The following is a 27,679-nucleotide window of genomic DNA, read 5'->3' as shown; positions in this document are numbered from 1 at the left end:
ACCGTTATATTTCAAATATATTCCATAACGATCATGAACTAATAAAACTACCATGATTATAATTCGCGCCAAATCCTATTTTCAAAGTTAATTTAATGTTTTAATACTTGATAAATGTGACATTATCTAATCTCTGTTTTCACTATCTTATTTCCTTATTAAGTTATTAACCGTGTAAAACCCCTAAAAGTGATTTATTTTTAGAAACGAACCGAGAAATCAACAAAACCAAATTACAACTAAAATAAAATTGATCTGAGTAGTATTTACATAATAAGAATTATTCATCATGTATAGTTTTGATTGGTTTCTCACAATAATAATTAAAATTAAAAAAAAAATCTTAAAATATAAAAACCCAAAAAATCCTAAAACCTCAAAAATACTTTCTCTCTCCTATTAATGTATTTCTCTCTCCTATCTTTCTGAGCAAAGCGTTTCCATAGTTGTGCACCACCTCCAATCTCTCTGCTTCAACACTCACAATTCCAGGTATCATCTCATATCAATGCACCCTCTTCTCTTCCTTTCTTTTTTGCTTCTCTTTCTCTCTCTTCTTTTTATTTTCTTCCGATAAATCAGATTTACTGTAAAAACAATTTTTTTAATTTTTTTTTTTAATTTTTAAATCCTATTAGAAATCAAACTCCCATTGAATGGTGAATTGGTGTTGGTTTTTTATTTTTATTTTTTTTGTGATTAATACTCTGCTTTCTGACGTTTTCTGGGGATTTTTATTTTATTTTATTGAGTTTCTCTGTTTTTCTGGAAGTTTTGAGCACTTAGTAAAGGTGGGTTTTAATGGGGTTTTTAAGCTTTATCATACCCTTTTCATGATTTTCGACTTTTTCGCGTTTATTTTTACTATCGGAAAATCTTTATCATCTTTCCGGCTGAAACTTTTCTGGATTCAAGCAAATTTCCCCTGTTTTCCCCCTTTTTTGTTATCTTTTTTTTTACAGTATTGTTGTTAGTGGTGGTGGTGTGGTGGTGGTGGGGGCGGCGATGGTGGTGAAAAGGGAGCAAAATCTTCACATGGGTTAATGGGGTTGATTCTGTGTTGTGCAAAAATCTGTCAGATTTTATCTATTTTTTTCTGCTTGATTTTAGTCATTAAAAAAATTAAAATTAAAATAAAAAAACCCAGTTAAATTTATGAAAAATCTTACTTGGGTTGATTTTATTATTTTTTTTATCATAATCATATAAAAAAGAAGGATGATTTTGTCATAATCTACTTTTTGTGCTTATTTTTTTATTGGGTTGTGAAAATTGATTGTAGGAAAGATTGAAAAGGATGTGGAAAAGGCAGAGTATACTAGGAGAAGTGGGAGATGCAGCAATGAGATGTCCACTGCCCAATTCTCTCAGTTCCATCCCCAAAAGTATGCTACTTTTTATTGATGTTATTTTAGAGGGTTCATAATTTGTACTATTCACTAATCATACATAATAATTTTTTCATAGGAAAACCAATTGAGACTATTTTAGAGGGTTCATTCTATGAGATTGATCACTCAAAGCTACCTCAGAGGACCCCGGCTATGCTCCATTATGTTCGCGCCGTTATGGTAATGAAAAGATCAACCCCGGTTTTAAAATTTGTTGCTTTACTGTGTGTATGCATGATTTTGTGGAATAGAGAAGACATTGAATTTTGATATGTAGTGATTTTTGGGCTATTGTTGTATAGGTTTAGGTTTAATCTGGTTTTCTGTAGTGAAATTTTAAGTTGTGGTATAAAAGTTGGGATGAATTAATACTGATTTTCAGTGTGTTATATAGCAATCTTGGTTTTGCTGTGGTTATTTTGGATACTGGGAAAAAAATGTGGTGATGATTTCTGTTGGTTTTCGTGTTTGTTCATTGATTTTTAAGGTAACTTCGAAGTCTGAACTGAATGTGACTATAAGATATCCTAGTGCTAAATCACTAGAGGCGTATTTTGGCAATTCAGACCATATAGCTCGTCGATCAGAACTTTACCCTGCATTGGATGAAAAGTTTATCATGGGACCATTGCTTGCTGTTGAAGTTCTGAGGCGCATAATCCCATCTCAAGGGTTTGATATGCTTAAGCATTCTAAGTCCTTTTGGTTAATCAAGCCCTTGCCACCGCCTGGAACGACAAGTGGTTCTGAGGCTAAGCATGGGCCATGCTTTTCTAAGCTCCAAGCCTCCAAAATCCAAGGATGGGGTTTGAAGAAGTTTGTTGCCTACGTCCCAAATTCCGAAAGGCTAGATGACCATGGAGAGGAAAAGAGTTTAACTTTAGAGGAGGGTAAACAAAGTGAGAAAGAAGTGGCATGCCATGAAACTAAGGGCAAAGAAATCATTCAATATAACAGGAAGAGAAAGCGTGGTAGAGCTCCAAATTCTCAAAGCAAGAAGACTGACCCCATTCCTAAACAAAACACTACTGAAATTAAAGCTGTAATCAAGGGAAACAATGATAAAGAGATTATTGACAGATGGCCTCTAAAAAGGTAAAACTCACAAGATATAATTTGTATTCTGATTGTCTGAAAGTGCTTACTACTTCACTAAGCTAACTTGATGGCGAAAATGCAGGTATGAGGCAGCTGGAAAGGAATTGGTGGAGGTTTTGAAAAAATATGGAGCCGATCATGAAAACCCAGTTTCTCGTTTGCAGCTAAGGTCAGAAGCTCGGAAAAGAATTGGTGATACAGGCCTGTTAGACCATATGCTCAAGCACCTTGCTGGCCAAGTGGTGCCGCGTGATGGCAATGATCGCCTTCGTAGGAGGTGTGATGCTGAAGGCAAGATGGAGTACTGGCTTGAGAGTGCTGATCTGGCTAACATCAGGAAGGAAGCTGGGGTTAAAGATCCCTACTGGATCCCACCTCCTGGATGGAAGCTTGGAGATAGCACTGACGTTCCCAGGTGTTCATGTCGTCAAGAAGTAAAGATGCTTAAAGATGAACTTAGCATCATGAGAAGGTAGTTATTGACTCGACTCTCTGAATCCTGTTTTTGCAAGAACAGAATAGATTGTAGTGTTCTTTAATCTTAATCGAGATGCCCTTGTTACAGACAAATGGCAGAGCTAAAAACCAAAAACCAAGATCAGCAGCCAATCACTACGATAATGCCAGCCAGTGCAGCATCTTCTGGGAGGGTCAGTAACTCAGTATGAACTGGTTAATTAGTGATCAAACCAAGACAGCACAGTTATCATATTTACTTAATTATTTTTCCTGAAAGAGCTAGTCTTATTAACACAACTTCTTGCCTTTGTCAATGAAGGAAACCTATGAGGTTCTGATGAAGAAGAAGAATCTTATGGAAATGCAACTCCGTCAAATTTCAGAAGCTTTGATGGAAATGGAGGTATGCTATGCTTACATTGTTTCTAGGGTGCTTTATCAACTGAAAGCTGATATATATGCATTTAATTATCAGTGGATCCAAGTTTAAGCCTTTCATTTAAACTATAAATGTTGAAGCTGTGTGACAGATAATTGATACATGCACAAAGTATTTATAACAATGCATGGAATATATTGAAAGTACATATAAATATTTCACCACTGCATATATGCTGATATACATAAATTATACATAAATCCATCATCTTTTCGTATAATATCATTGAATTGGAATACATAGTCTTCTTGTATGAGTTCCATGGCATGAGTTTATCAATTCAAGTAACATTATTGCATTCAGAAAGACAAAAGTGTGCAAGTTAACGAAGCTGAAGCAGCAGCAAGTCTACAACTGAATGATCTGATGCCATCTGCTTGCCAAAGCTTACCAGTAGATGAGATGAATGAAGACTTGGAAGAAGCAGCAGAAGAGTTGAGAAAGAGTTATGAAGAAGCGGAGATAAGAAGCCGATCAAAGCGTCTGATAGTAAAACTGAAACCCTGCAGTCACCCAGACAACATCAGCAACACATCATTATCTCAAGAAATGGATCACCCGGTGCAGGACCGCATAGCTCTGACTACTACATCAGGCTCCCCTATCTCTACCACCACCTCATAAACTTAGTACTGACATCTTGGTTAGGCCTATGTACATGTCAAGAAGGCAATGTATCCGTCAGAATTTAGGCTTCAGCGTAGGCATGTAGCTTTGTGAATGTCCTTTACAAGTTTAAGCTCGATAGGTTTGTAAACTTGTCTGATAGAGTAAAGGAATTTTGTAGAGCATGCTAAACCAAAGGATATGTTGTATATATGGTTGCAGGCCTTGTTACAATTACAGAATATTTGTTTAGAAACAGATGGCTTGCCTGAGATTTGCTAAATGCGTATCCTAGTAGACATCTCTGGTTTGACAGCAATTTCATTTCACAACTTTGTTTAGATAAACAAATTATTACAGCTATGTTAAGCAAACCTTTAATATACTTAGATAAACAAATTATTACAGCTATGTTAACCAAACATTTAAAATACCTCAAGTCCTCAAGTATCCGTGTCATCAAATCTTTATTTCAACCCGAATATCTTAAACATATATAAGAAATTCTTGAAATAGTCCAGTCCAGCACTTGGTCATGTACATGAGTACATCTGCCTATGTCTCTTTGCTTTGCATGGTCTTCCAGGTCAATTGAGCTTCTAGAATTAACTTTTCGATTAGTATACTCCGTAATCTACAATTCACATGAAATATATATGGTCTTTGGTGGTACTAATATATTCAGGTGCACTATAGGTATAATGTGTTAGGGACTACATTTGCTTGAACTTCAAGGATTTTTAATTGGTGGTTTAATCCACCTCTTCACAACTATAATATGCATAATAACTCCTACAATGTGTTTTTTTTTCCTTAACAACTCTCCGTTGCCCTACATTCATAGGACTTACAAGATCTTCTAATCCTACAAAAATACCTTTACATGAATCACATCATAACATCATTAATATAATTAGAAAACTAATACGGAGTAACAATTATAAGTAAACTATCATATCACTTCTAACATCCTTGGAGAATAAGTCTTAAGCAAAATTAATCCTAACATGATGAACTAATCATCATGGATTTCCTGCATTGGCTCCTGCTGACGATGAGTGATTGGAGAAAGCAAAGTGACTGTGGAAAACAACAATGAGAAGTAATCAAACTTAATGAACTGCTTCTTCAGTATAAGTACCGCCAAGTTGATAGAAAATTGTAAAGTCGAGCTGATGACACTAAAATATAACGACAACTCTCTAAACAGTTTCCCTTGACTCAATCGGTAGTTCATAATCTCGACGAGTGATATAATTAAGCAAATTGAAGAAGTGATCACACTTAACTTGCGGTACTTAGTGCCACTAATATTCCCATTAGCATTAACCTGCGCCAGAAAAGCTATGATAATCTCAAGAATCACATTAAACAGCCTAATGAGCCACATATAGAAAACCTTGCAGCAAATCATTTTCTTCATGTTATTTGCTGCAATATGAACTAGTCTCTTTGTGTCATTCTCATAACTTGGCTCGATAGATGATGGCTCTCGTTCCGGATCCAAACCTACAGGGAGGGGATTGGGATTGTGGTCGATGGCCATCATCTTCTTAAACTCCTCGAAATCAACATGACCATCACCATCAGCATCAACAGATTGAATCATCTTCTTACAATCCTTCAATGAACATTTCTCACCTAAACTCTTTAACACGTCGTATAACTCACGCGCTGAAATCTTACCGTTACCATCTTTATCGTATAAACTGAAAGCTTCTTGAAGTTCGTTAGTGGAGCCGGCATTGCCGCCAGATCCGGCGTGAAACTCGGAGAATTCAGTTAGATCCACGTAACCGTCGCCGTCTTTGTCCATCTCATCCATCATCTTCTTCACTTCTTCCGTCGAAGTTTCCGATCCTAGGGCGTGTAACAGCGACTTCAGTTCCGACGCCGAGGTCTTTCCGTCGCCGTTATTGTCGAATGTCTGGAAGATTATCTCGATTTCTGTATGAGATTTTTTCTGAGGATTTGAATTCGAAGTTGAGTTTTTCGCCATTGATGAGATGAGAGAGAAAGTGAGGGTTGAGAGGAGAGAGAAAAAGGGGAGATTAAAAGGTTTTTTTTGAGAAGGTAGTGAAGGAGTTGTTTTATAGTTGGAGAAGACGCGGTTTTAGGAGGACGCGGCTCAAGGGAGGTTGCTGGGGTATGACAGGGGTTGCCGGGGAAATGGGTTTTGGCTGGGAGGGGATAGGGTGGCTGGTAGAGAGGGGTTTTTTTTTTTTAATAAATAAATTAAAGTGTCAAACCAATAGAGTTACAACACGTGTCTCATATATCTACTGATCAAGTTACCAATCAATTATAACTTGTTTATAGCAGATACTCCCCAAAGTTTGTATTATTCTGAAATAATTAAAAGATCGTCTTGTTTCCGACAGACCGCTTAAAATTAGCATTATTTTTGACAATTTTTACAAAAAGAAAAGAAAAAATCTAACCTTGGAGTCGAGACCATCCTCGCTTCCTTGCTCATGCTCATCTCTTACTCTCTTTCTCTCTCTTCGAAGACCAACAGACCAACTGCGTTACCCCTCTGCAGACCCACCGGCCGGCGCACAATTCTACGCCGCCATTTGACGTTGTCTGTCCGTACGAGGGTCCGACGGTCCACCTTTCAAAATTTCAAATTCAAGTAACTCATTTTTTATACTTAACTATTGAATTTTAGGTTTTCAATTCCTTATTCTCCTTGAGTTGTTGGGTTGATTTTATGCTTAAATTAGGTTAGATACTGTGTCATGCACAATAATCTATAGTTATAAATTATTAGTTCATAAGTATTATAATCATAAATTAGTTGAGGAATAATAAAAGTACAACCTCTATATCTTATTATATACAACAATATTTAAGCTTATGAAAAAAAAAAGAGTATTATTTGTGAGACATAAAATATTTCTTTGTCACACATTTTAAGAAATGAAAGTAGTATGTAATGGGTTAATTTGGTATTTGTATTTTTTTCCATTTTAGATTTCAATACACAACTAAAACAAAAGTAGGTAAACAAATCTGAGCAATTTTTTTTTCTTGTTGTAAAACTGTCACAAATAATACAATGTTTTATTTATAGTTGCCAAATATTTTTTTTTAAGGTTTGCAAAATCTTTTTATTTTAAATGTGATAATTACTATATTAATATGGAAAAAAAAAATACACACACTTATTGTTCATAAAGTACTAATAAAAACAAAAAAAAAAACAACAATGAATAAATTTTAATGTCGCCTACCTCAACTTTAAGATCATCACCTTGATTGGTGTTATTAGCATGCATATCAGGACCATCTCCTCTAACATCCATATTAACCTAAACACACCTGCGTTGAATGTAAATTTCAATTTATGAAAAAGAATATACTACGTACATTATTGTGAATGATTTGTTTCCTAAATTAATAAATTATTTAACATGAAAAAAAAACATAACTAAAAACACACAAGTAGATGACATGTGTCATTGCTGATGTGTCTTTTAGTATATACTAGTTTAATTCCCGTTTTACTTAATCTAATAATGAATTACAATGTTAATTTTTAGAAATAAAAAACACTTTGTTTTCTATTTAAGCAAAACAACTTGAATTTTTTTAGGAAAAAAAAACATTTGAATATGATATGAATGTCGATGACAAAAGTTATTTATAATTGTTCAACATTTTCAAAAAATCACAATTTTATTTATTTATTTTTTATTTTTTTAAAAAATATAAGTCTTCTCTCTCCTCTTTTCTTAGCTTCTTCTTCAAGCCAAATCACACATCACCAACAACCATATCTCTACTCCACCCATTTTCTCTCTCCTCTTTTCTTAGTATCTTCTTCAAGTCAAACCACACATCACCAACAACTCAACAAGCATATCTCTACTCAACGCATTTTCTCTCTCCTCTTTGCCAAATTGATGCAATTAAAGCCCGAAATTGTAGAATTTGGGTGTCAAATTGCTAAGAAAATTGAGATTAATTAAGCTTAAGATCATCAACATTTGAAGTAGTGAAATCAATGAGAACCGGAGAAATGTGAGCTCGTTTTCTTCGTGGAATCTTCGATCGAACATTCTTCGTAAAAAAATCAGCAACAGAAACAATGATAGTAGTATGAGCATATTATAGAGTACTTGTAGGGTGCGATTGGTTTGGTCGGGCTTACTTCTAGGGTTTTACTGGTTTAGTTAGGGATTACTTGTACGGTGTTACTGGTTTTGGTCAGGGGTTACTTGTAGGGTGTTACTGGTTTTGGTCGGGGGTTACTTGTAGGGTGTTACTGGTTTAGTTAAGGGATACTTGTACGGTGTTACTGGTTTTGGTAAGGGGTTACTTGTAGGGTGTTACTGGTTTTGGTCAGGGGTTACTTGTAGCCTTGTAGGGTGTTACTGGTTTGGTATGGGGCTTACAAGCAACTCTTGAATAAGTAACTCATACAAGTAACTCCTGAAGTAACCCATACAAGTAACCCTTGAATAAATAATCATGCAAGTAACCCTTTAATTAACTCATTTAAGTAACCTCTGAATAAGTAATCCATACAAGTAATCCTTGAAAAAAAAAACAAGTAACCCCTGAAAAATATACAAGTAATCCCTAAATAAGTAATCCATATAACTATATAAGTAACCCCTGGAGAAAAGAAAAAAAAAAAAAAAAAAAGAGTAACCCCTGAATAAGTGATCTATACAAGTAACTCTTGAAAAAAAAATACAAGTAACCCCTAGATAAGTAATCATACAAGTAACTCCTGAAAAAAAAAAAATACAAGTAACACCTGAAAAATACAAGTAACCCTGACAATACCAGTAACTCTTACCTGCGCGTGAATAGTAACCTGTTATGCGCGCATATGGGTCAGTTAATTTTGCTGACTTGGCAGCAGGCCACACCGTTTTATTTGAGCAAGGTTTTTTTTTTTTTTTATTTATTTATAGAAAATATATAAAGGAATTACATTTTAAACAAAATAACAGGACTAACATAAAAACTAATACAAGGTTTAAGCAAAATAACATACTGAAAATTAAAAATATAACATCAAATTTGAGCAAACATTAGGTTTTAGCAAAATGAAAATCTGGGATCAGTAGTACATCCACGAGCACAGAGTTGATCAAAATATTTTCTATAAATAAAATTCCACAGATTAACCTGCATTGCCAGAACAAAGGAAATCGATAATGGCGAAGAAGGGGAGGCTTTGGTAGTTAATAATGAAAGTGCAGTACAGAAGGTACAGGAAGAAGGAAATTACCAAGAGCTAGAAGCCAAGAACCTTCTTCATGCTTCTTTCCTAGTAATCCTGTGATACAGATATACGGAAAGTTTAAGCAAATTTGAAATATACACTGAACAAATTTGGTGTGTTCTTCAGTCATAAGTCTAACTGGACCATTTAAACTTTCAAAGCACAATAAAAAACATAGATTTCAAATGACTTAAATTAAGTCGAGTATACGCAATGGTCAAAGCTACCTTAACCATCCCCATAACAAAGATTTTGTTCCGTAACCTCTTACATTCCTATATCATAACCTCTTCTCCCTACAAAACATGCATCGTACCTCCCTCTGCCATCACAACCCAAAATCTTCATCTCAATAGACTTCATTTCTCGAGCTGATGCTAATGCTGAATTGTTAGCACCAAGCCTTTTCCCCATACTTATATTTCATTATGCTCCCTCTCATCTTCATGTCTTTTTTATCCATTTCCCCACCTTATACTAATATGGGAACTTTTAGTGCCGATTTCAGTATGTTTATGCTAGCTCTACTTTAGGAAGTGAAGTGATACATGGGATAACATAAACGAAGAAAATCAGCACTCATGTCCCTTTAATAAAGCATAATGAGCTGTTGCAGAAATGACCATGAATGCAATGTTTACTATTGGCTTCATGAAACCACAGTTTCCAAAAATTGGGGTGTGAAACTAAGTATAGTATATTAGATATGTACGCATTTAAAAGCAGAGGGTAGAATTTAAACAGCGAGAGTACATGTAAAGTTTCCTAAGAATCTGGCAGTGTCCAAATCATGAGGCAGTGATAGAGAGCTCAACAGCCATGATAATTTAATATATTGAAATCCCATTTTTCACTGCACTTCGTACCAATAAATTTAACCTGAATTTAACAAGCACCAGAGAGGGCATGGGTTCAAATACCTCTAATAGTCTAAGGTCATTGAGTCTTCTAAATAAGACTATGCACTATGTCACTTAACACGGCATTGGGAAATCATACCCCAGTTCTAATGTAACAGATACACAGTTGCAGTAAGGAACTCACATAGCCTTATACCCAAAGTAATTTACGGACGGATTGTTTTACAGTTACATAGTTTCATTAGTAGGAAAATAGAATAAAGTACATGCAACAAAACAGTTAATGCAGCCCTACTCATTGTACAAAAGAAGTGCATACAAATAAATGTGAGACACAATTGACAAAAGCAATCAGATAGAAAGTCACCTGAAGCAATAGATTCCCAATGCAGTTGTGATTTCATTGATGACTGATGTTGCAAAGTGCAAGTACAGACAAGCTGGGCCAGGCCAAAAAAGTCCATCAGGATAATGCAAAGCAACACTGAAACAGTAAGAGAAAAATAACATGCATGCTCACCTTACTCCAAGCGATACTCTAAGAAAATGGAGGAAAGCCAAAAATAACTTTGTATATGAGTATTTCATAACTAGCATTAATTACATTTACTAAATTTATTCTACAAGCTAAGAAAATGTCTCCTCCATAACATTTTGAGTAAGGAACGAAAAGTTAATGTCAACACTCACAAACAATAAATAATAAGCTGATAGAAGTAACCAAAAGGAGAAAACAACTAGCTACATAAGAGTAAATTTTTCATACCAGTAAATGCACAATAACCGAGCAGCACTAAAGACTCGTCAACTAATGGAACTCTGTGAACATGTTTAAAGAAAAAAATTAGTGAGTTGAAGTCCTGAAAATTGAAAAAGCCAACAGGTAAATCTCCTACCCATCATTCAGCCTAGCAGTCAAAGCGTTTGCGATGGCCAGAGGGAGATACAACAGAGACTGAATCAAAGTAGTCAAAGAGTTAGTCAACTAAAATGCAGAACAGGAATTTATTTAGAACAAAAGGGGGAAAAAAACTCAGTATAAACATTGCTATATTACTTCTTAGGAATAGCTTTCAATAGGGGTATTCAACAAGCAGAGACCCAATTTTTTTTTTTATTTGATCTGTCCAAAGGCTCCAATATAGGTTGACCAAAATATACAAAGACAGTGGATGTCCCTTATTACACGAGCCAATTTATTTTATTTAATTCAAAGCTTGATGTCCACATCTCAAGTCCTGTTGAGTAGCTGTGGGGCAGTCAATCTATGCCAAGTGCCCTTAACCTCCTCCACCCATAATTACATAAAATAAAAAGTTGCTGACTTGCTAATTCAACAGGTAGGAAAGGCCCCGCTCTTATCTTCTCACAAGGAAGGTAGTAATTTTCAGTGAAGAAATTATATTCTCTACTTAAACTCAGGCTTTCTAGATTACAGTCTGCAACTAGAATACAAATTAATAAATGATCATTTTCCTTAAATAAAATTATACATGCAAGTCAAGTTCATTTTTACCTATTAAATCCTAGATTCACATTAAATCACATTAAAATGGGAAGATAAATGGGGTTATAAATTGGACCACACAGTTTCAAATTGAAATTGCGAATTGAGTCAACTAAACAACTACTCCATATCTTAATATTTTAAGATCAAATAAACCAGACTCAATAAAGGCTCCTCCCAAACAGAAGCATATTCTTTAAAACAAAAATCAGGTTACAAGCCCTCTCACAGATCACTAAAAGATATAAATATCTTTGGTAAGGTATTTGTCCCCGAGAGTATATGTAAAAAGCAATTTCCAAACGGTAATATGGCCAAGGCTTGACTGCACCAGTTGACATACAAAATTATTTAAAAACATCCCAGAAATAAAAACTCCCTCCGTTTCGTATTAACCACAACACTTTCCTTTTATATCCGTTTCATATTAATTGCAACACTTCTACATTTGGAAAGAACCCACCATTACTTTATAATTTCTCTTTTCCACTAACCTCACTTTCACAAATATTTTATTATTTCTCTTTCCTACCAACCCCACTTACACTACTTGTTTTATTATTCCCCAATCCTACTAATAATACTTTATATTATTCAAAAAAAAAAAAAAGAAATCCTCCCCCACCCTATAAATTTTCTTAAATTTTGTGAACACCCTAGTGTTGCGATTAATACGAAACGGAGGGAGTAAATGCACATGTAGATGGAACATTGCAAAATAATACACCAAAATTAGTCATCAACTAGAATCCATACCATACACATGCTAGTTTTGAGACCCTTTGGCTCGTCACACAAATGAGACAAAATCATCCTTCCCTGCAAATAAATACTATTGCGTCAGCAAATTTACAATTAAAAAAAAAAGTACTATGGTAAAATAGATACTACAGACATACAGTATAAGCAAAATTCACAATAATCTAACTAATAGAATATTTCAGAAAGTTACCTCAAGGGGGAAAAAAAAAGGTTACCACATAAATGTTCACTTACGGACTTACCACAAGAAAACCAAATGCAAGTCCAGTTCCCACTACAACGAGATGGGGATAAGTGCCAAGAAGATCAGATGGAGAAAGATAATCCCTGCAGAACCATCAATGTTGCTACATTAAAAAAAGGGAAGAACCACCACAGTTGCTAAAATTAAACAAGGGAAAAGGACCAAAAGCAAGTGAAGGTCAGTTAGCTATACCACACAAGGACCCCAACCAAAAGCACCACAAATGGATAAAGCTGACATTTATAACATCAAAAATGAGTTCCAGATTGGAAAAAAATAAATAATTAAAAGGATATAAACAATATGAATAATACTAAGCATAAAACAATTACTACCATAGCTAATGCAAGCAGCATACTTCCTTTTCTCAACTTAACTACATTGTAGACATTCTGTATGCTGCACAAGAAGCAAACTTAAGATGAGAACATTCCAGGCAACAAGGGGTTAAATGTCATGCTGATACAGAACTTATTTGAGCACATCCATCGTAATGATTCAGTACAACACCAATTTAAAGAATAAAATAACTGCAGATAGTATATCCCTGTTTCTGTCTACCACATTATTGACAAAAACTAATGCAAGCAGATATACAGGGCAAATTCAGATTAAATGTGTCCATGCATAAATAAATTCCTTAATTTAAGCTAAACCTGAACAAGAACCTCACATCCTATCCCAATTCAGCATGTAAATTAAGTCAGTTTAATGTTCTACTAATCCATCGAAAAAGGAGATGATGTGCACATATACGATTGATATACATAGAAAAGAATACCAACTTGAATGCAACAGTAGGTATCACACCCGAAGCTATCATGAGGTACAACGCAACTTGGTATGTTGGGATCCCTAAAACAGAAAGCAAAGGAGGGTGTCAACATTCAAGGATGCATCAACTAAGTAAAATGATACAGAGTAATTAGCCTATTCAATAACCTAACACAGATACGCATCCATCTAAGACCGAAAAATCAAACGCCAAAAATGAGGGATTAAATTAGATAAATTAATATGTCAGGTAATTTGGATAGAAGAAATATAGAAAAGGCAAACCCGACTTTACAGTATTAGGCAAGTCTCATGTAGATTATAACATGCATGGATCCATCTTTAAAAATGATAACATTGACCAGGACAAAGAACTACAAGTTTTACTCCAAGCATCACGGGTTATCCCAAAGCCCATTTATTCATTTTCTATGTAAATGGAAAGAAAGAAAAACATCAAAAATAACAAATTCAACATTTACAACAAAACTACTGCTAGCAAATAGGACATACAATAAACATTTTATTCTAACCATTCTAAAACTCTAATAATTTGTCTTACCATACATGAAGACATTACAATTTTTCCCTAAAAAAAGACTAACATGATAGACTTAATAATAAGCAGCTGTCCAATCAAAGGCTGCCTGTATATCTCTGCACTACAGTAAACGACACATGACATTCCACAGCCTACAGAATTCAGACATTCAAAATTCTTTATGATACAACCAAACTAAAAAAGGCAATGCACATCACAATCTTATACTTTCATGGTTCAAGAATGTTCTTTAGTATATAGATCATGCTATATGGAAAGCAATAAGCTGTAGCACATAGGAAAAGTACAAAAACATCTAGTCCAAAAGTGTACCAAGGTAACATGTACCACACAACAGATTGTATGCTTCAAATCGTTTGCAGGAAGTTGAGCAAATTAGGAAACACTAACGTAGGTCTATGGATTCTTATAAAACAGAATACAGGTCAATAGATGTTTAAGTTGGATGATTTATCAACCCTTAGCATGCCAACAATTCATGAACACTTGAAGGAGTACTAGCTAAAGAAGCATATATGATTAATTTACAAATATAAAACAAAAAAATGATAACTATCTATTTAGATTAAAATAAAAAATAAATAATCACATAATTTATGTACACCCATTACACACTATATGTGTTCACAAGGGCCACAAATCCATTAAATACCCATTCCGTTGTTAGTGTCATTTGTATTCTGTTGAGTTACCCAGTAACTATTGGTCCCTCTAATAAAATTAAAGAGTAACTTATGCATGATGCCGCAACAGATATTGTGCACCTGGTATCAATGCGACATTGCATGGACAACAAGTTAAGGATACATAAACCAAATCTTTATAATATGCACCAAAACAAAATTTAGTTATTTATCAAACACGACTTTGGAATGTACTCAAGTTCTTAGCAACATTACCACTGAAAAATGGCACCCAGCTCAAGAAGGGTATTGATGCTCCAAACTGTTGAGCCCACCATTCAGCACCTAATAAGCAGCAAAATAAAAAAAATAAAAAAAATAAAAAAGCAAATTTACACAGTGAAACATAAGTTTTCACATGCATGCATCAATAAAACCCTGTTGTAAACAATACAACCAATGCCCCACTATCTCAGACAAAAAACACCTTAACACCCAGGTTCCAACAGTCCCACCAATAATACATATTACATCTATGCATGGATAACCAGTGATTTTCCTCTGGGATTAACATACTCTAAGAAAATTACAAATGCAAATACATAAAAGGATCAAAACTTAAAATTCTGCCAGCAGTATTCACCTTTAGCAACCCCAATATCAGAGAAATAAAATATAGAGATATGTTCTCACGCTGAGCATTGTAATTGTCCAATGCAGCCAATTAGAGATATACATCACCAAGTACCATAAATTAATACAAGAATACTCAGTAAGTTGATTGGATCAGATTGTATCTAACTAATGACCAGTCAATCACAAAATATAATTCCAACAGCCAGGGCGAACATAGGTTTCTTTTTCAATAAAATGCACAAGAACATGAGGTGCCAATCAACTAAACACTATAGTGATATCTAATGCATGTGAAATGTGAATTGCATAGAAATGCAATAAGTGCTGCTGTAACTCTCAAGTTTTGCAGCGGCTTACCTACAAAAGTTGTGAAGAAGTGACACAAGTAGATCAGCATAAGACCTTCAGTAGGTCCATTGATTACAGGAAGGATTAGCGTATTGGTGAAGTAGCTGAGCATCACAACCAAAAAAAGTGGGGGCCAGTCAAGTTGCAAATCAGAAGGAAGGAAAAAGAAGATTTGAAGATTTAGCAAACAGAAAAATATAAATGTCATCAAGATGGGTTGAGGTCCAATACAAAATAATACTCGTAAGAATTTACAAAAATTGTAGAAATATCATTTTAAATAATTAATGGAAGATATCAATTTCATTCTATAATGAAATTTAATTTATTTGTCTACGTAATTGCCAAAAATGGTGGTGCAGGTCATGGTGATTAAAAATAACAAAAATATAGGAACTCTTCAAAAGGTAGTTATGTAATTTTAACAAGTTAATACACAAAACTTTTCTTTTGGCTCACTTTTTTGTGTATTAGCTATAGTAATGTGATTCCGATTTCAGCATAAAGCACTATCTGATGACTATTACAAAACACACATAACTCTTTCAATGATTTGCCATTAACAAAATAGAAAAATTGCAAAATGTACCTACATAGGCTATCAAGAGTTCAAGACTATCACAACTATCTCAGTTGATTCAGGTAACAGAGTTTCAAAATTTAGACCACATACTGTTCCCATGTTGCACCATAAAATGGAATAGCTGCAATTACCCAAAACCAGAATGTCGCTCTTCCACACATAGCAGTACTCCCAAAAGCAAGAGCTTCAAACTGAGAGGGAAAATTTGGTTTAAGGCCATCTGTTTTAAGAACAAAACATTATTGAAAAGGAACACACTTACAGCACAAGCAAGAGCATCACATCCTGCAATGAAAAAATAAACACGTCAAAGGATACATCATTTAAGTTTCAAACATTCTGACAACAACTATAAAAAGTAAGCCAAAAGGAGGGAGAGAGAGAGAAAAAAAAAAAAAAAAAAAAGCAGCTTAGAAACCTACCATGGTCAAAAAGCTCGCCTAACGGACTTGAGGAATTGGTACGTCTTGCTTGCTTTCCGTCTACAGCATCAAAGGTCTAGAGTGTAATCGAAAAAGAGAGAAAGTAAGAAAACTAATGGCAAGTGCAATAAACATCAAATCACGAGTGAATTTGTGCATCTCTAAAAACAAAGCATCTATATATAGTACATTTACTATCATACTACTCCCTCCATCTCTTATTTGTTTTTCAAAACAGTGCTACTTCACAAAGGAAAAAGTTATGCTTACAAGCAAAAATCCTAAGTTTGTGCATTGACTTATACATAAGAGTTGTGAAAATCACCAAATAAAAATAATTGTAGCTGATTAGAAGTTAAAATCATAGATGTGATAACACAATGTGTTGCCAAAACACATCACTATGATCTATTTAATGTTAGACTAAACAGTATTGTATGAAAAGGCATTGGGTTTTAGGGTTGGAGGAACAAAAATGAGGGTTTGAATTTTTCAAATTGGGGGAATAAAGATAGAAGAGAGAGCACCTGATTAAATCAAGTTAACAAAACTAAAGTAAATATTTTAATTTAACAAATAAGGAACAGGTTACGATGAACAAAAATGAGGGTTTGAATTTTTCAAATTGGGGGAATAAAGATAGAAGAGAGAGCACCTGATTAAATCAAGTTAACAAAACTAAAGTAAATATTTTAATTTAACAAATAAGGAACAGGTTATGATGTCACCCACAGGAAAAACTAACCTGGTACAAAAAGAGCAGTAATCCATGCATGAAATGAACCCATCTAGGTGGTGGTGAATCCAGACGAGGTGAGTATAGCTGAAAATGAAGACATTTTTGTGATTCATTAGCAAGCAACATAACAGATTCATATTCACTAACTGATTTCAACCATCTCTAGGAATAACATGAGCACTTCATACTACACCAATCATAATGTAACCAATTCTAGAGCAAAATATTTCATAAATGAGCTAAACTCAATACTATCCTTTATTAGAGAAGTTTTCATGCTCTCACACACTTTCATAAAGTCAATTGTAAAACTATTATGAGTAATTAGCCATTTAATCAGTCCGCTAGTATGAAATACACTTCAACTGTGCTCTCAATCAAAATGCTACATAAATTACACACGACGAAGAAAAATCTGACATAGGGATACCAAACCATCAAGATTAAGACTGAATCGAAGAGAACTTTCATTCACTTACATATCCAAGTAATGCAGAAGTCATTAAGAACATGAATCCAGTAAGTGTTATCTGCACCAAAAATATAGGTTGCCATTTACAAAACCTCAAACAATCAAGTTGATAAAGCAGAATTAGTAAGAAAGTGCAGAAAGATTAAGAGAGAGAGAAATTAAAAAAGCAATTGAGTGATAATTACCATATTTGGGCTGAGAAACATCCACATATGGAAAAGATGCACAAATAAAGGCAGACAATTAGTAAATAAGTATACAAGCTTATTAAAAAGAATTAGAATACTATATATTCAAAAACCAACAAATGCACCTTAACTTATGCAAAACAAAAATTAGCTTGCGCTAAAAGTCTAAAACCAATGCCATATGAATTTTATACTTTTGAGATAACGATGAACTAAAGTTCAAGACACAAAGAAATGCAATATCAAATTTACCTACACTATTAAAAGGTAGATTCAACCAAATGACCCAACCAAAACAAGCATGTGCCTATTTCTTACCCACGGTACAGTTCATAACTTCCTGAATCCGGCAACAGCTCAATACATTCAATAAGCTAGTTCTAAAGAAAGGTGCAACTTCTTGAGATGGCTCCAAATGATACACGGTGATATTATAACTATAAGAGGGTGACAAAATTAGTTCTATATTATCCTCCATTAATTGAGATTTTCCTGATTTCAATTACACTAATCACTTTTAAGAAGCACAATTTATTTTCCTGTTTTGTATCAACATAGAAATCAATCTCAACTTTCAAATTGATGGAAATCAAGAAAATATACACTTTGAGGGCAAATCTAATCTACTATAGCATAATCAAAGCAAAAGAAACTAAAAAGGTAAGAATAAGGATGAGAAAGGATACTTACGGCATCCAAAGAGGGAAAATATGCACAAATCGAGTCCAGAATGGTTGTAAAATGTATTTGGCTGTGTATGAGTGATCCTCACCACTATATTTGTATCTATGTAGCGCAGCAACACCATGAGCCCCTATATACCCCATCTTCTCTCTTTCAAATTATTAGTACTTCCAAAAATCAGATACTTCAATACAGCACAAGCAACCTACACAACACATCAAACCAACACATCAGTGACCAGCTCTGCAAATCATCTAATTCACATCATAGTAATGACAAGAGAGGGAACTTATTAAATATTAAATTGCCGAACAATCTAAGATATCGGATAAATTGCCCCCTTAAACCTCTTTATACAGCACCCATTTTCTCTCTATATTGTTTGTCATCTGTCAACTAAAGCTTAAATCCCTACCTTATAAAAAGTGGGAAAATACTCTTATGAATAGTGTTAGGACATTTTTAACCCTGAAAATGTTTAATTACCTTTATACCCCCATTAATGTTGTATGAGTAGTTTATGAATAATCAATGTATTTATTTTATTGCTAATTTGTTATTATTGATCAATTTCACAACATGGGTTTTAACGTTAATGTAATTGCTCACTTGTCAATATAATCAATTTAGGATTGCTTTAATTATTCTAACCTTCATAAGTATTTTTTTTTTTTTAAAAAAAAAACCTAACCTTCATAAGTATGATTATGAGAGGTTTTGATTTTACATTCTTTCCTATATGAAGCACAAGGAACTATGGAAGCAAGCATTTGTCCAATATAGTGCAAAAGCAACTATATTGAAACTGAAATTGATATATGAGAAATCAGGCTCAAGTGTGGGTTGATGAATCGATTATATTTTGGACAGTAAGAGAAAACCGATGTCCATGATTTTGATATAAGTTTACAAGGGTATTGGTTCATTTAAAAAAGTTCATGAAAGTGAAATCCAAAAGATCATATGAGTAGTAAAAAAAAAAAAAAAAAAAAAAAAAAAAGCTAAGACAAAGGTTGGTCAAATACATTAACCAGAAAGTTATTCAAGAGATTGCGGTATTAATGCTATTGAGATAGTTTAGTTAGTTTAGTGACTCTTAAGGTGCAGCAATAATTGCCCAAGTTTTTACTCATTTGAACTGAAGACTAGCTTGGTAGAAATTTGAATTGGGAATGAACTTGATTGACAATTTCACACAGTCAATCACTCAACATCTACTGTTATTAATCCTTGGACCTTATTTCTCCACTTAACTTAGGGTCTATTCTCATTGACTGAACTGAGCTGAACTGAATTGAACGAGAGTTTTGATTAGTTCAAGATTTCAATCTTTATCCAGAGTTCTTAGAGCCTTTTGATCTTGCTACCGACTTAGGACACACTATGTTCGTTGATTCCGAAAGCATTAAGATATGTGAACTGAACTTATTAGAGCTGAACTAAACTGAACTGAAATGAATATTTTATGAGAGAAGGAAATTAGGAGCAGAACTGAATTGAACTTATTAGAGCTGAACTGTACTGAACTGAAAATAATCGTATGTGAACAAACCCTTAGTTTTTGAGGTTACTTGGTCCATTTTGTCCACTGCATTTTTTACCGATTCAAGAAAATAACTTCATTATTTTTGTAACTTTAACAAAATAAATAATGACTTATAATATTAATTTACTTTGTAATTACTGTAATTATTACGATCATAACTTTAACCGATTATAACTTAAATTGAGGTGTATTGGTATCTTATATGAATACAAGAAAAATATAGACATGTGATGTCCTGCTAATTGAACCATTTCAATCTGTACTTTAAATATAGCAAACATTTCCATGTCTAGAACTCAATACTTTATACAACTCCTTCACTAATTCTAGAGTAATTTGCTAAAGTTTTGAGCATTGCTAAGATACATGACATTCAACATATTAATCGCATTTGTACAAATAGTTATAATAAAATATATGCAAACATGCATAAGGTATTAAGACTAACTACAATAACTCAACTTGAAACACTACCTATACCGCGCGCATCGCGCGCGTAGGATCCCCTAGTATTATGAAAAAATATAAACCCTCTTTTCATTGATAACACTCAATAGTTGGAACAATGTAGTTAAGCTCAAGTTCTATGTAGTTCCCGATCAATGATCACAACTCTCAGTTGAATACATACTTTTCTGAATGCAAACACGAAGAATATAGTTTAGTATTGACATCAAGATATCATGGCAGAGGTAAGTGACCAAACTACTACCAACAGAAGAATAATGCGACGAATGAAATGCACTCAAGTTTCTCTACACGACAAAGCCACCTAAAACACCGATAAAATGAAATGATATAGCCTAAAAACGGCAAACAATTATTGCCAAGGTAAAGCATGATACATGTAGGCATAATGACCTTAATGGCTTGGTATCTACTAGCTTCAAATTAAGTTCAAAAGTTCAACAATTATCGGAAAATTGGAATTCAGATAAACAAGTCTCTTCTTATACTCAATTCCAGCATCAATCACACGAAATTACAGCCTGCCTTATCTTTAGACTTAAGGTATAAAGACTTAACACATTAGCCAAACTTTCCATATTTCCTCAAAGTAACTACATATCAATATATACATAAATTCATAAACAACCCAAAAATTCAACAAATAAACGACAATTTCACTAATTTGATGCCAAATGAAATCAAACTACAAATTCATCACAACACTAAGCATCAAATTACATTAAATTTAGATTAAAATTCACAAATTAAGGCTCAAATTAATCTCACTTTTTCACAAACAACAATAATTCGAAGGATACGAATAAAACTGTAACAAAATGAGTTAAATTTTGGAATAAATTACCTTAAATTGGAGATTATAGTACGTTGAATGTAATAAATTAATGTGAAATGAGTGAAGAAGTTACTGGAAAATTATGGAGTAAGATACGATCGATTGAAATGAGGAGAGAGAAAATGATGAGTAAGCTAGAGAGAAGTTAAGTAACCGGAATTAAAAAACGACGCCGTGAAATCCGCCGGAAACCACCGTTGGCGGTGGTAGTTGAAGATAGAGAGAGGGAGTGCAGAGTGTTTCGTTGGTTGGTCCGACTCCGTGCATGCGCGTATTAGTTTGGTCCAAAGTAAAAATATATCCAACGCTTTACATGAGAAAAGATAATTTTTTTTTTTTTTTTTTGACACATAAGTTCAAAATTAGTCTAATTTTGTTATGATAAATTTGCATAGTTTATCTAAATATGTGGTGGTTTAGAAATCTATTCGTATGATTACATATTAATAATGATAATAATAATCTGTTTAAAAAAATACACTTTTGATGAAAAAAATAAAATTATCAACAATGAGAAAAGTATCCTAATTGATGTGAACATTAGTAGTGATCATACCATACAATCATACGGATAAAAAACCATTAATTTATATATATGAAGTACAACGCAATTTATAAAAAAAAAAATAAAAAATACAACGCAAATCAATATGAAAACTAGAACCAATTTAAACTAGGACAGTTAAACTATCATTATTTTATTTATTTTTTTGGACAAAAAAACTGCCATTATTAAAAACAAACCTAGAACAAGAACTAATCAAAGCATCCGTAAAAAAAAACAAAAGCAAATTCACAACGTTCATAAAAACTGATGAACCATTGCATACATTCATTAAATGTTTTGAACATCGAACTGGCCATTCGGGTCAAGTTGTTTGCACAATGCAACATATGCATAACACAGAACCCGATTTTTCGCCCCGGTTCGATGAATACCAGTATGCTTGCAAAAATACTTAAGTTGCTCCAAAGAACAACACCCTATAGTTTGACTAAGGAACAAAAACAACCAATTAATAGATCTCTTTTTATCGGATAATACAGGCTTGCAACTTTCTTTTGCTCCACAATATTGGCATGTCGGGTAATTTTTCCAATGATCAGTCCATTGGACAGGTGCACGGTCGTGCCACTCGTCTTGTTGTTCTATTACAATATTGGAAACCTCTCGGAACTTTTCATTGAGATCATATTCTATTTCATAACTTGCATTACATTTTTTGCATTGGACTTCGCCGGAGATGTTTTTGATGTCACGTGATAACAAATATTGTAATGTATGAACCGTGACACGATGGTCTCTTGCCCAACGGTACGGGGGTTCAATTAACTCGCTCTTGACAACCCTTTGTTTTTTAGGTTGGGATTGTTGAGGGTTAGGGTTACGACGAGCACGTTGTGCTCTTTTAGGAGGGGGAGGAAGAGAAGGTTCTTCAACACCCTCTATAATAAGGTTGGGTTGATTACTAGACTCCTCCGGAATAACAAGGCCGGATTGATTAGATTCATTAGCCTCCGGAATAACAAGGCCGGATTGATTCGGAATAGTAATGTTGGAGGAAGTAAGAGAGAGTGAAAGATCGAGGTTAGAATTATTTTCGCCGACGACATTGTATAGAGGATGAGGACGAACCATTTGCTCTTCTGTGAAGGTAATACTTAGCTTTAGTTTTTTTAAGAGATTGTGATAACTAGGAATAAATACAGCGAATCCTAAAGGTATTTATAGAGTATTATACTTTGTGAACCATCATGTCTCTTCGAAACTTGAGTTTGTAGCCATATGATATTCATGAATCTTTTTAGTTATTATCTTTTTTTTTTTTTTAATAAATTTTTAATTATTATCTATTGTAGTCAAATTAGAAATTTTACTTCAATCAATCAATCAATCAATCAAAGCCTTAATCCCAAAAGTGGGGTCGGCTAACATGAACCAAATTTGATTATTCCGTGTAGTCATCAACATAAATCTTTCTCCTCCATCCCTTACGATCCAAAACTTCATCCTCACGTAAATCCATGCACTTCATATCCTTCCTCACTCCTTCCAACCAAGTCATCTTTGGTCTCCCTCTTCCTCGTTTAATCCCTCCATGGTCCCACTCTTCCACTCTTCGCACCGGTGCACCCTCGGGTCTCCGTCTTACATGTCCAAACCAACGCAGACGATTTTCCCTTAATTTATCTACAATGCCCGCCACACCTACTTTCTTGCGAATAACCTCATTTCTGATTCTATCTCTTAAAGTGTTTCCACACATCCACCTTAACATGCGCATTTCCGTAACCTCCATCTTTTTAATATGCTCTTTCTTAGAAGCCCAACATTCTGTACCATAGAGCAACACTGGTCTTATGGCAGTCCTGTAGAATTTTCCCTTCAACTTTAAGGGAAAATTCTACAGGACTGCCATAAGAAAAAAAAAATAGAAATTTTACTAATAAAAAAAAAAAAATAGAAATTTTACCAGTAAAACACATGAAATTCAACATTAACCGATTTAGGGTTTATATTGAAAAGTTAACAGTAAAACCCCATCACTCTCCCTACACACTTCTTCGAAAACCGCCCACCTGCAAATGGACGAACCCCAAACCTCCACTACTTAAACCACCAACTCACCACCTTCACCATGGAACCCGAATCCAAACCCGAATCCGAACCCCAAAACCCACCTCAATCTCTCTCCTCTCCACTCCCTCCACCGCCAGACCTCCCGGAAAACCAACAACCACCCTTCAAAAAATCCAAAATGTCCTCCACCACCGCAACTTCCGACGAAGAAACAACCGCCGGAAACAAACCCCTCCGTCTCAAACGCCGGAAAGTCGCCATCTTCTTCGCTTATTGTGGGGTAGGATACCAAGGTATGCAGAAAAACCCAGGTGCGAAAACCATTGAAGGGGACCTTGAAGAAGCCCTGTACTTCGCCGGCGCAGTTCCCGAAGCTGACCGTGGGTGTCCCAAACGGTTTGATTGGGCTCGTTCTGCGAGGACTGATAAAGGGGTTAGTGCTGTTGGTCAGGTTGTTTCGGGCAGGTTTTATGTTGACCCACCTGGGTTTGTTGAAAGATTGAGCTCTCATCTTCCTCCTCAGATTAGGATTTTTGGGTATAAGAGGGTTACGCCTTCGTTTAATGCTAAGAAGTTTTGTGATCGGAGGAGGTATGTGTATTTGTTGCCGGTTTTCGCGCTTGATCGTAGCTGCCACCGTGATAGGGAGAGTGTTTTGGCTAGTTTAGGGTCGGAGAATGAGCTTGTTAAGTGTTCTGGGTGTTCTGAGAGGGGTAGGAAGGTTATTGGGTTGATGGGTAATAAGAGGGATTGGGAGAATGGTGGGTTTGTTCAGTCAGACATTTCGTCGAACAGTTGTGATGCATTGTTGATTGCTGGTGAGAATGAGGGGACTGATGCTGGTGCTGGTGCTGGTGTTGGTGTGGTGGGTTGTGATGTTTCGATTGAATCAGGCATTTCGTTGAATTGTAATGAGAAAGAGAAGAATGAGAATGTAGAGTTTGATGGTTCTGATGTTTCGAAATCGGAGTCTGTGGTTGTGGAAGAGAAGGTTATGGAGGAAAAGAAAAGTGAATTTAAGTATGGGGAAGAGGAGAGGAAGAGGTTTAATAGAATACTTAAGTATTATGAAGGAACACATAATTTTCACAATTTTACCACCAGAATTAAGCCTGAGGATCCATCAGCTAAACGATACATCGTGTCGTTTGAAGCAAACACCACTGTTACGATTGATGGGATGGAGTTTGTGAAGTGTGAAGTTATTGGGCAGAGCTTCATGCTTCACCAGATACGGAAATTGATTGGGATGGCTGTGTCTGTAATGAGGGATTTCGTTCCTGAATCGATTTATGAGAGGGCATTTGACCAGTAAGAATTGAAGATTGATGAAATTTTTGGCCATATGTTTTACTTTAGATTGAGGATTGTTATGTTCTTTGTGTAATGTGTTTTGTGTAATGAATTTTCAGGGATTTTCGCATTAATGTGCCTACTGCCCCAGAAGTTGGGTTATACTTGGATGAATGTTTCTTCACTTCATATAACAATAAGTGGAGTCACACACACGAGGAGGTGTCAATGAAAGAATATGCTGAAGAAGCCGAAGAATTCAAACTGAAGTACATATATTCCCATGTAGCCCAAACTGAACTTAGGGAAGGATCTGTTGCTGTTTGGCTACACTCCCTAAATCATCGTAACTATCCTGATTTCCGCCCTTTTAGTGATGAAGTCGAGAGAGCAGCTGACAATGAAGTGGGGAGGTCAGCTGATGATCAAGTGAAGGGAGCAGCTGATGATCAAGTGAAGGGAGATGCTAATGACAAAGTGGAGAAAGCAGTTAATGATGAAGCGGAGAAAATGACTAATGATGTGGTGAAGGGAACGACTGAGGTAGAGACCGTGGATGTTCTTTCCTCTTAAAAAGATATATTGCTAATCTTTCTGATGTGGTACATGAGTAACATTTTTGGGTTCCTGTATTGATTTCGTATTCATATATTGCAAGGCTTTGTAGGCCTACTAGATTCTGTGGTACAATGCTAGGCTAGTAGCATAGTAGGAAGAGTTGAAATGGGGGTAGTATTTTGATCCCCTTGACCTAATCAACCACACAGATGGAATTGTACTTTGCAACGAATTCTGAAACTTATGTGTTTTGTGTTATGTTCCTGCAAATGAAATTTAGTAGGAATTTAGAGGATCATATTCAAGAGACTCCTTATCAGCATCTTAATTTTTTAAACTTATCACTGATTTATTGCTGTTATTTGTTGAAGGGTTCATCACATGTATCCAGAAATTATCCTGAGATATGTACTGGCTGAATTGGTGTCATTTTAGTATCTAATAGGCCCTTTGTCCGGAAGTAATTGTCATGTGAGTGGAATTGGAAGTGTTAAAGTACAGATGTAATTAGCACCAATTTCTTTCGAACACATATATGGTTATCTTATGAATATTCTGAATCTGTAGCTATGTGATTCAATTGGAAACTTGACAAGACAGTAGATACTTGGTGCCGTAGTATAAAGGTCAGATAAAGTTACCATTTTCCTGAGAATTTTGTCATGCTTAGTCTAGTGCTGCAGAAATTGAAGTTGCAGTTGTAACTTGCGAAAACAAGGCTAATGCAGCCTATGCAGGCGTGCCTATTCCACAGCAAAAAAAGGAACTTGCAGAATCACTGATGAGGCCAGTGAGAGTAATAATGTATCAGATAGCTCTGAAGAGGTGAGTTACAAGGAGGTTCCAGATGGTCAATCCTCAGAGCTTTTGAAAGATTGTGAGCAGAAGGATGCAACTCCAAAAAAAGACTCTGTAGGCTGTATACTCATCTGTTTCAGTTGATTTTCAACTTCTTACGACTGCATCATATAATTGGCTTACACCAAAGAGTTATATGGATGCCTGGCAGTCTTAAATCACGCCCTACATTTCTTTGGTGATAATTTAGAGGAAGGCACTGCAGGCTTTGCAATTGAACTTCAGTTTAATTCTGTGAGTTGTGAAGAATTCTGAATGGGAAAAAACTGATCAATTAAACGAAGTTCAGAAGCTGAATTTTCTAAACCTGCTAGCAGATGCCTCTTTAGTTTCTTAAAAGCATAAAGTTACTGGTACTTTGGAGATCCAAGATTTGCTGTTGAATTCTGTGTCTTCACTGCTATGCTATTTTTACTTTTTCCTTTGGCCATAGATAGATAAAAGCAGTGCACTGGACTTGCTCTCTACTTCAATACACTGCAACAGATATTCTTCTGCAATATTGTTGCTTCAGTTTTCTTCACAAAATAAGGCGAATGATGTTGCTCCAATTACCATCAGAAACGAGATACTGTTTCCAAAGGGAAGTGCAGTTGCTGAGGACAGAACTAGGGTCATCTCCTCGTTAAATAGACGCATGGCTCAAGAGATTGCTGAAACTGCTTAGTAAAACTGGAGGGGGTAAATCAGCAGCTATTGAAGATCAGGTGCTAATTTTGGCAGATATCCTATGATTCCTATCCAAAGTTTTTGGTAAGAAGCATCTTAGAAGAGGTTCACTGATTCCATTAGCTTTAGTCACTCTCCTTTAATTCTATAGTTACGCGATTCAATTACATTCCATGCTTTAAATTGGTACATTGTCGCGTAATTTGTGATCATTGAAATATGTATACAGTTG

General features: G+C 35.0%; 3 protein-coding genes and 1 pseudogene across 3 annotated transcripts; 2 read left to right on the top strand and 2 right to left on the bottom strand.

Annotated features, from left to right (window-relative positions):
• Positions 1-1,297: 1,297 nt before the first annotated feature.
• On the top strand, positions 1,298-4,011 carry LOC145613170 (protein DYAD-like; annotated as a pseudogene).
• A 712-nt stretch (positions 4,012-4,723) lies between these two features.
• Positions 4,724-6,176, bottom strand: LOC145615250 (uncharacterized). The gene has a single exon (XM_081670315.1). The coding sequence runs from the start codon at positions 5,990-5,992 to the stop codon at positions 5,009-5,011; it is 984 nt and encodes a 327-aa protein (XP_081526441.1). The 5' UTR covers positions 5,993-6,176; the 3' UTR covers positions 4,724-5,008.
• A 2,724-nt stretch (positions 6,177-8,900) lies between these two features.
• LOC145615359 (choline/ethanolaminephosphotransferase 1) lies at positions 8,901-21,804 on the bottom strand. The gene is made up of 20 exons (XM_081670430.1): positions 21,498-21,804; positions 18,646-18,844; positions 17,953-17,962; positions 17,775-17,825; positions 17,302-17,379; positions 16,557-16,632; positions 16,397-16,419; positions 16,225-16,325; positions 15,561-15,655; positions 14,844-14,912; positions 13,394-13,463; positions 12,944-13,007; positions 12,801-12,841; positions 12,607-12,691; positions 12,359-12,421; positions 10,992-11,050; positions 10,862-10,914; positions 10,463-10,535; positions 9,242-9,289; positions 8,901-9,138 (listed from the first exon to the last, which is right to left on the bottom strand). Exons 2-19 carry the CDS (start codon positions 18,780-18,782, stop codon positions 9,268-9,270), a joined length of 1,170 nt encoding a protein of 389 aa, XP_081526556.1. The 5' UTR covers positions 18,783-18,844; positions 21,498-21,804; the 3' UTR covers positions 8,901-9,138; positions 9,242-9,267.
• Positions 21,805-24,026: 2,222 nt separating this feature from the next.
• Positions 24,027-26,218, top strand: LOC145615358 (uncharacterized). The gene is made up of 2 exons (XM_081670429.1): positions 24,027-25,380; positions 25,482-26,218. Exons 1-2 carry the CDS (start codon positions 24,128-24,130, stop codon positions 25,933-25,935), a joined length of 1,707 nt encoding a protein of 568 aa, XP_081526555.1. The 5' UTR covers positions 24,027-24,127; the 3' UTR covers positions 25,936-26,218.
• Positions 26,219-27,679: the final 1,461 nt, after the last annotated feature.

This window comes from Chenopodium album, chromosome 25 (genome assembly GCF_948465745.1).
Source record: "Chenopodium album chromosome 25, dcCheAlbu1.1, whole genome shotgun sequence".
NCBI lineage: Eukaryota > Viridiplantae > Streptophyta > Magnoliopsida > Caryophyllales > Amaranthaceae > Chenopodium > Chenopodium album.
The sequence above is the reverse complement of the archived record's forward strand: the minus strand, read 5'-3'. Positions and strand labels throughout refer to the sequence as shown.

Coding starts and splice junctions, on each gene's coding strand:
- LOC145615250 (XM_081670315.1), bottom strand. CDS start 5,992: ATGGCGAAAAACTCAACTTCGAATTCAAATCCTCAGAAAAAATCTCAT.
- LOC145615359 (XM_081670430.1), bottom strand. CDS start 18,782: ATGGGGTATATAGGGGCTCATGGTGTTGCTGCGCTACATAGATACAAA. Junction 15,656..16,224: donor TATGGTGCAACATGGGAACA/GTATGTGGTCTA, acceptor TGTGATGCTCAG/CTACTTCACCAATACGCTAA. Junction 9,290..10,462: donor TTGGGAATCTATTGCTTCAG/GTGACTTTCTAT, acceptor TCTGTATCACAG/GATTACTAGGAAAGAAGCAT.
- LOC145615358 (XM_081670429.1), top strand. CDS start 24,128: ATGGAACCCGAATCCAAACCCGAATCCGAACCCCAAAACCCACCTCAA. Junction 25,381..25,481: donor TATGAGAGGGCATTTGACCA/GTAAGAATTGAA, acceptor ATGAATTTTCAG/GGATTTTCGCATTAATGTGC.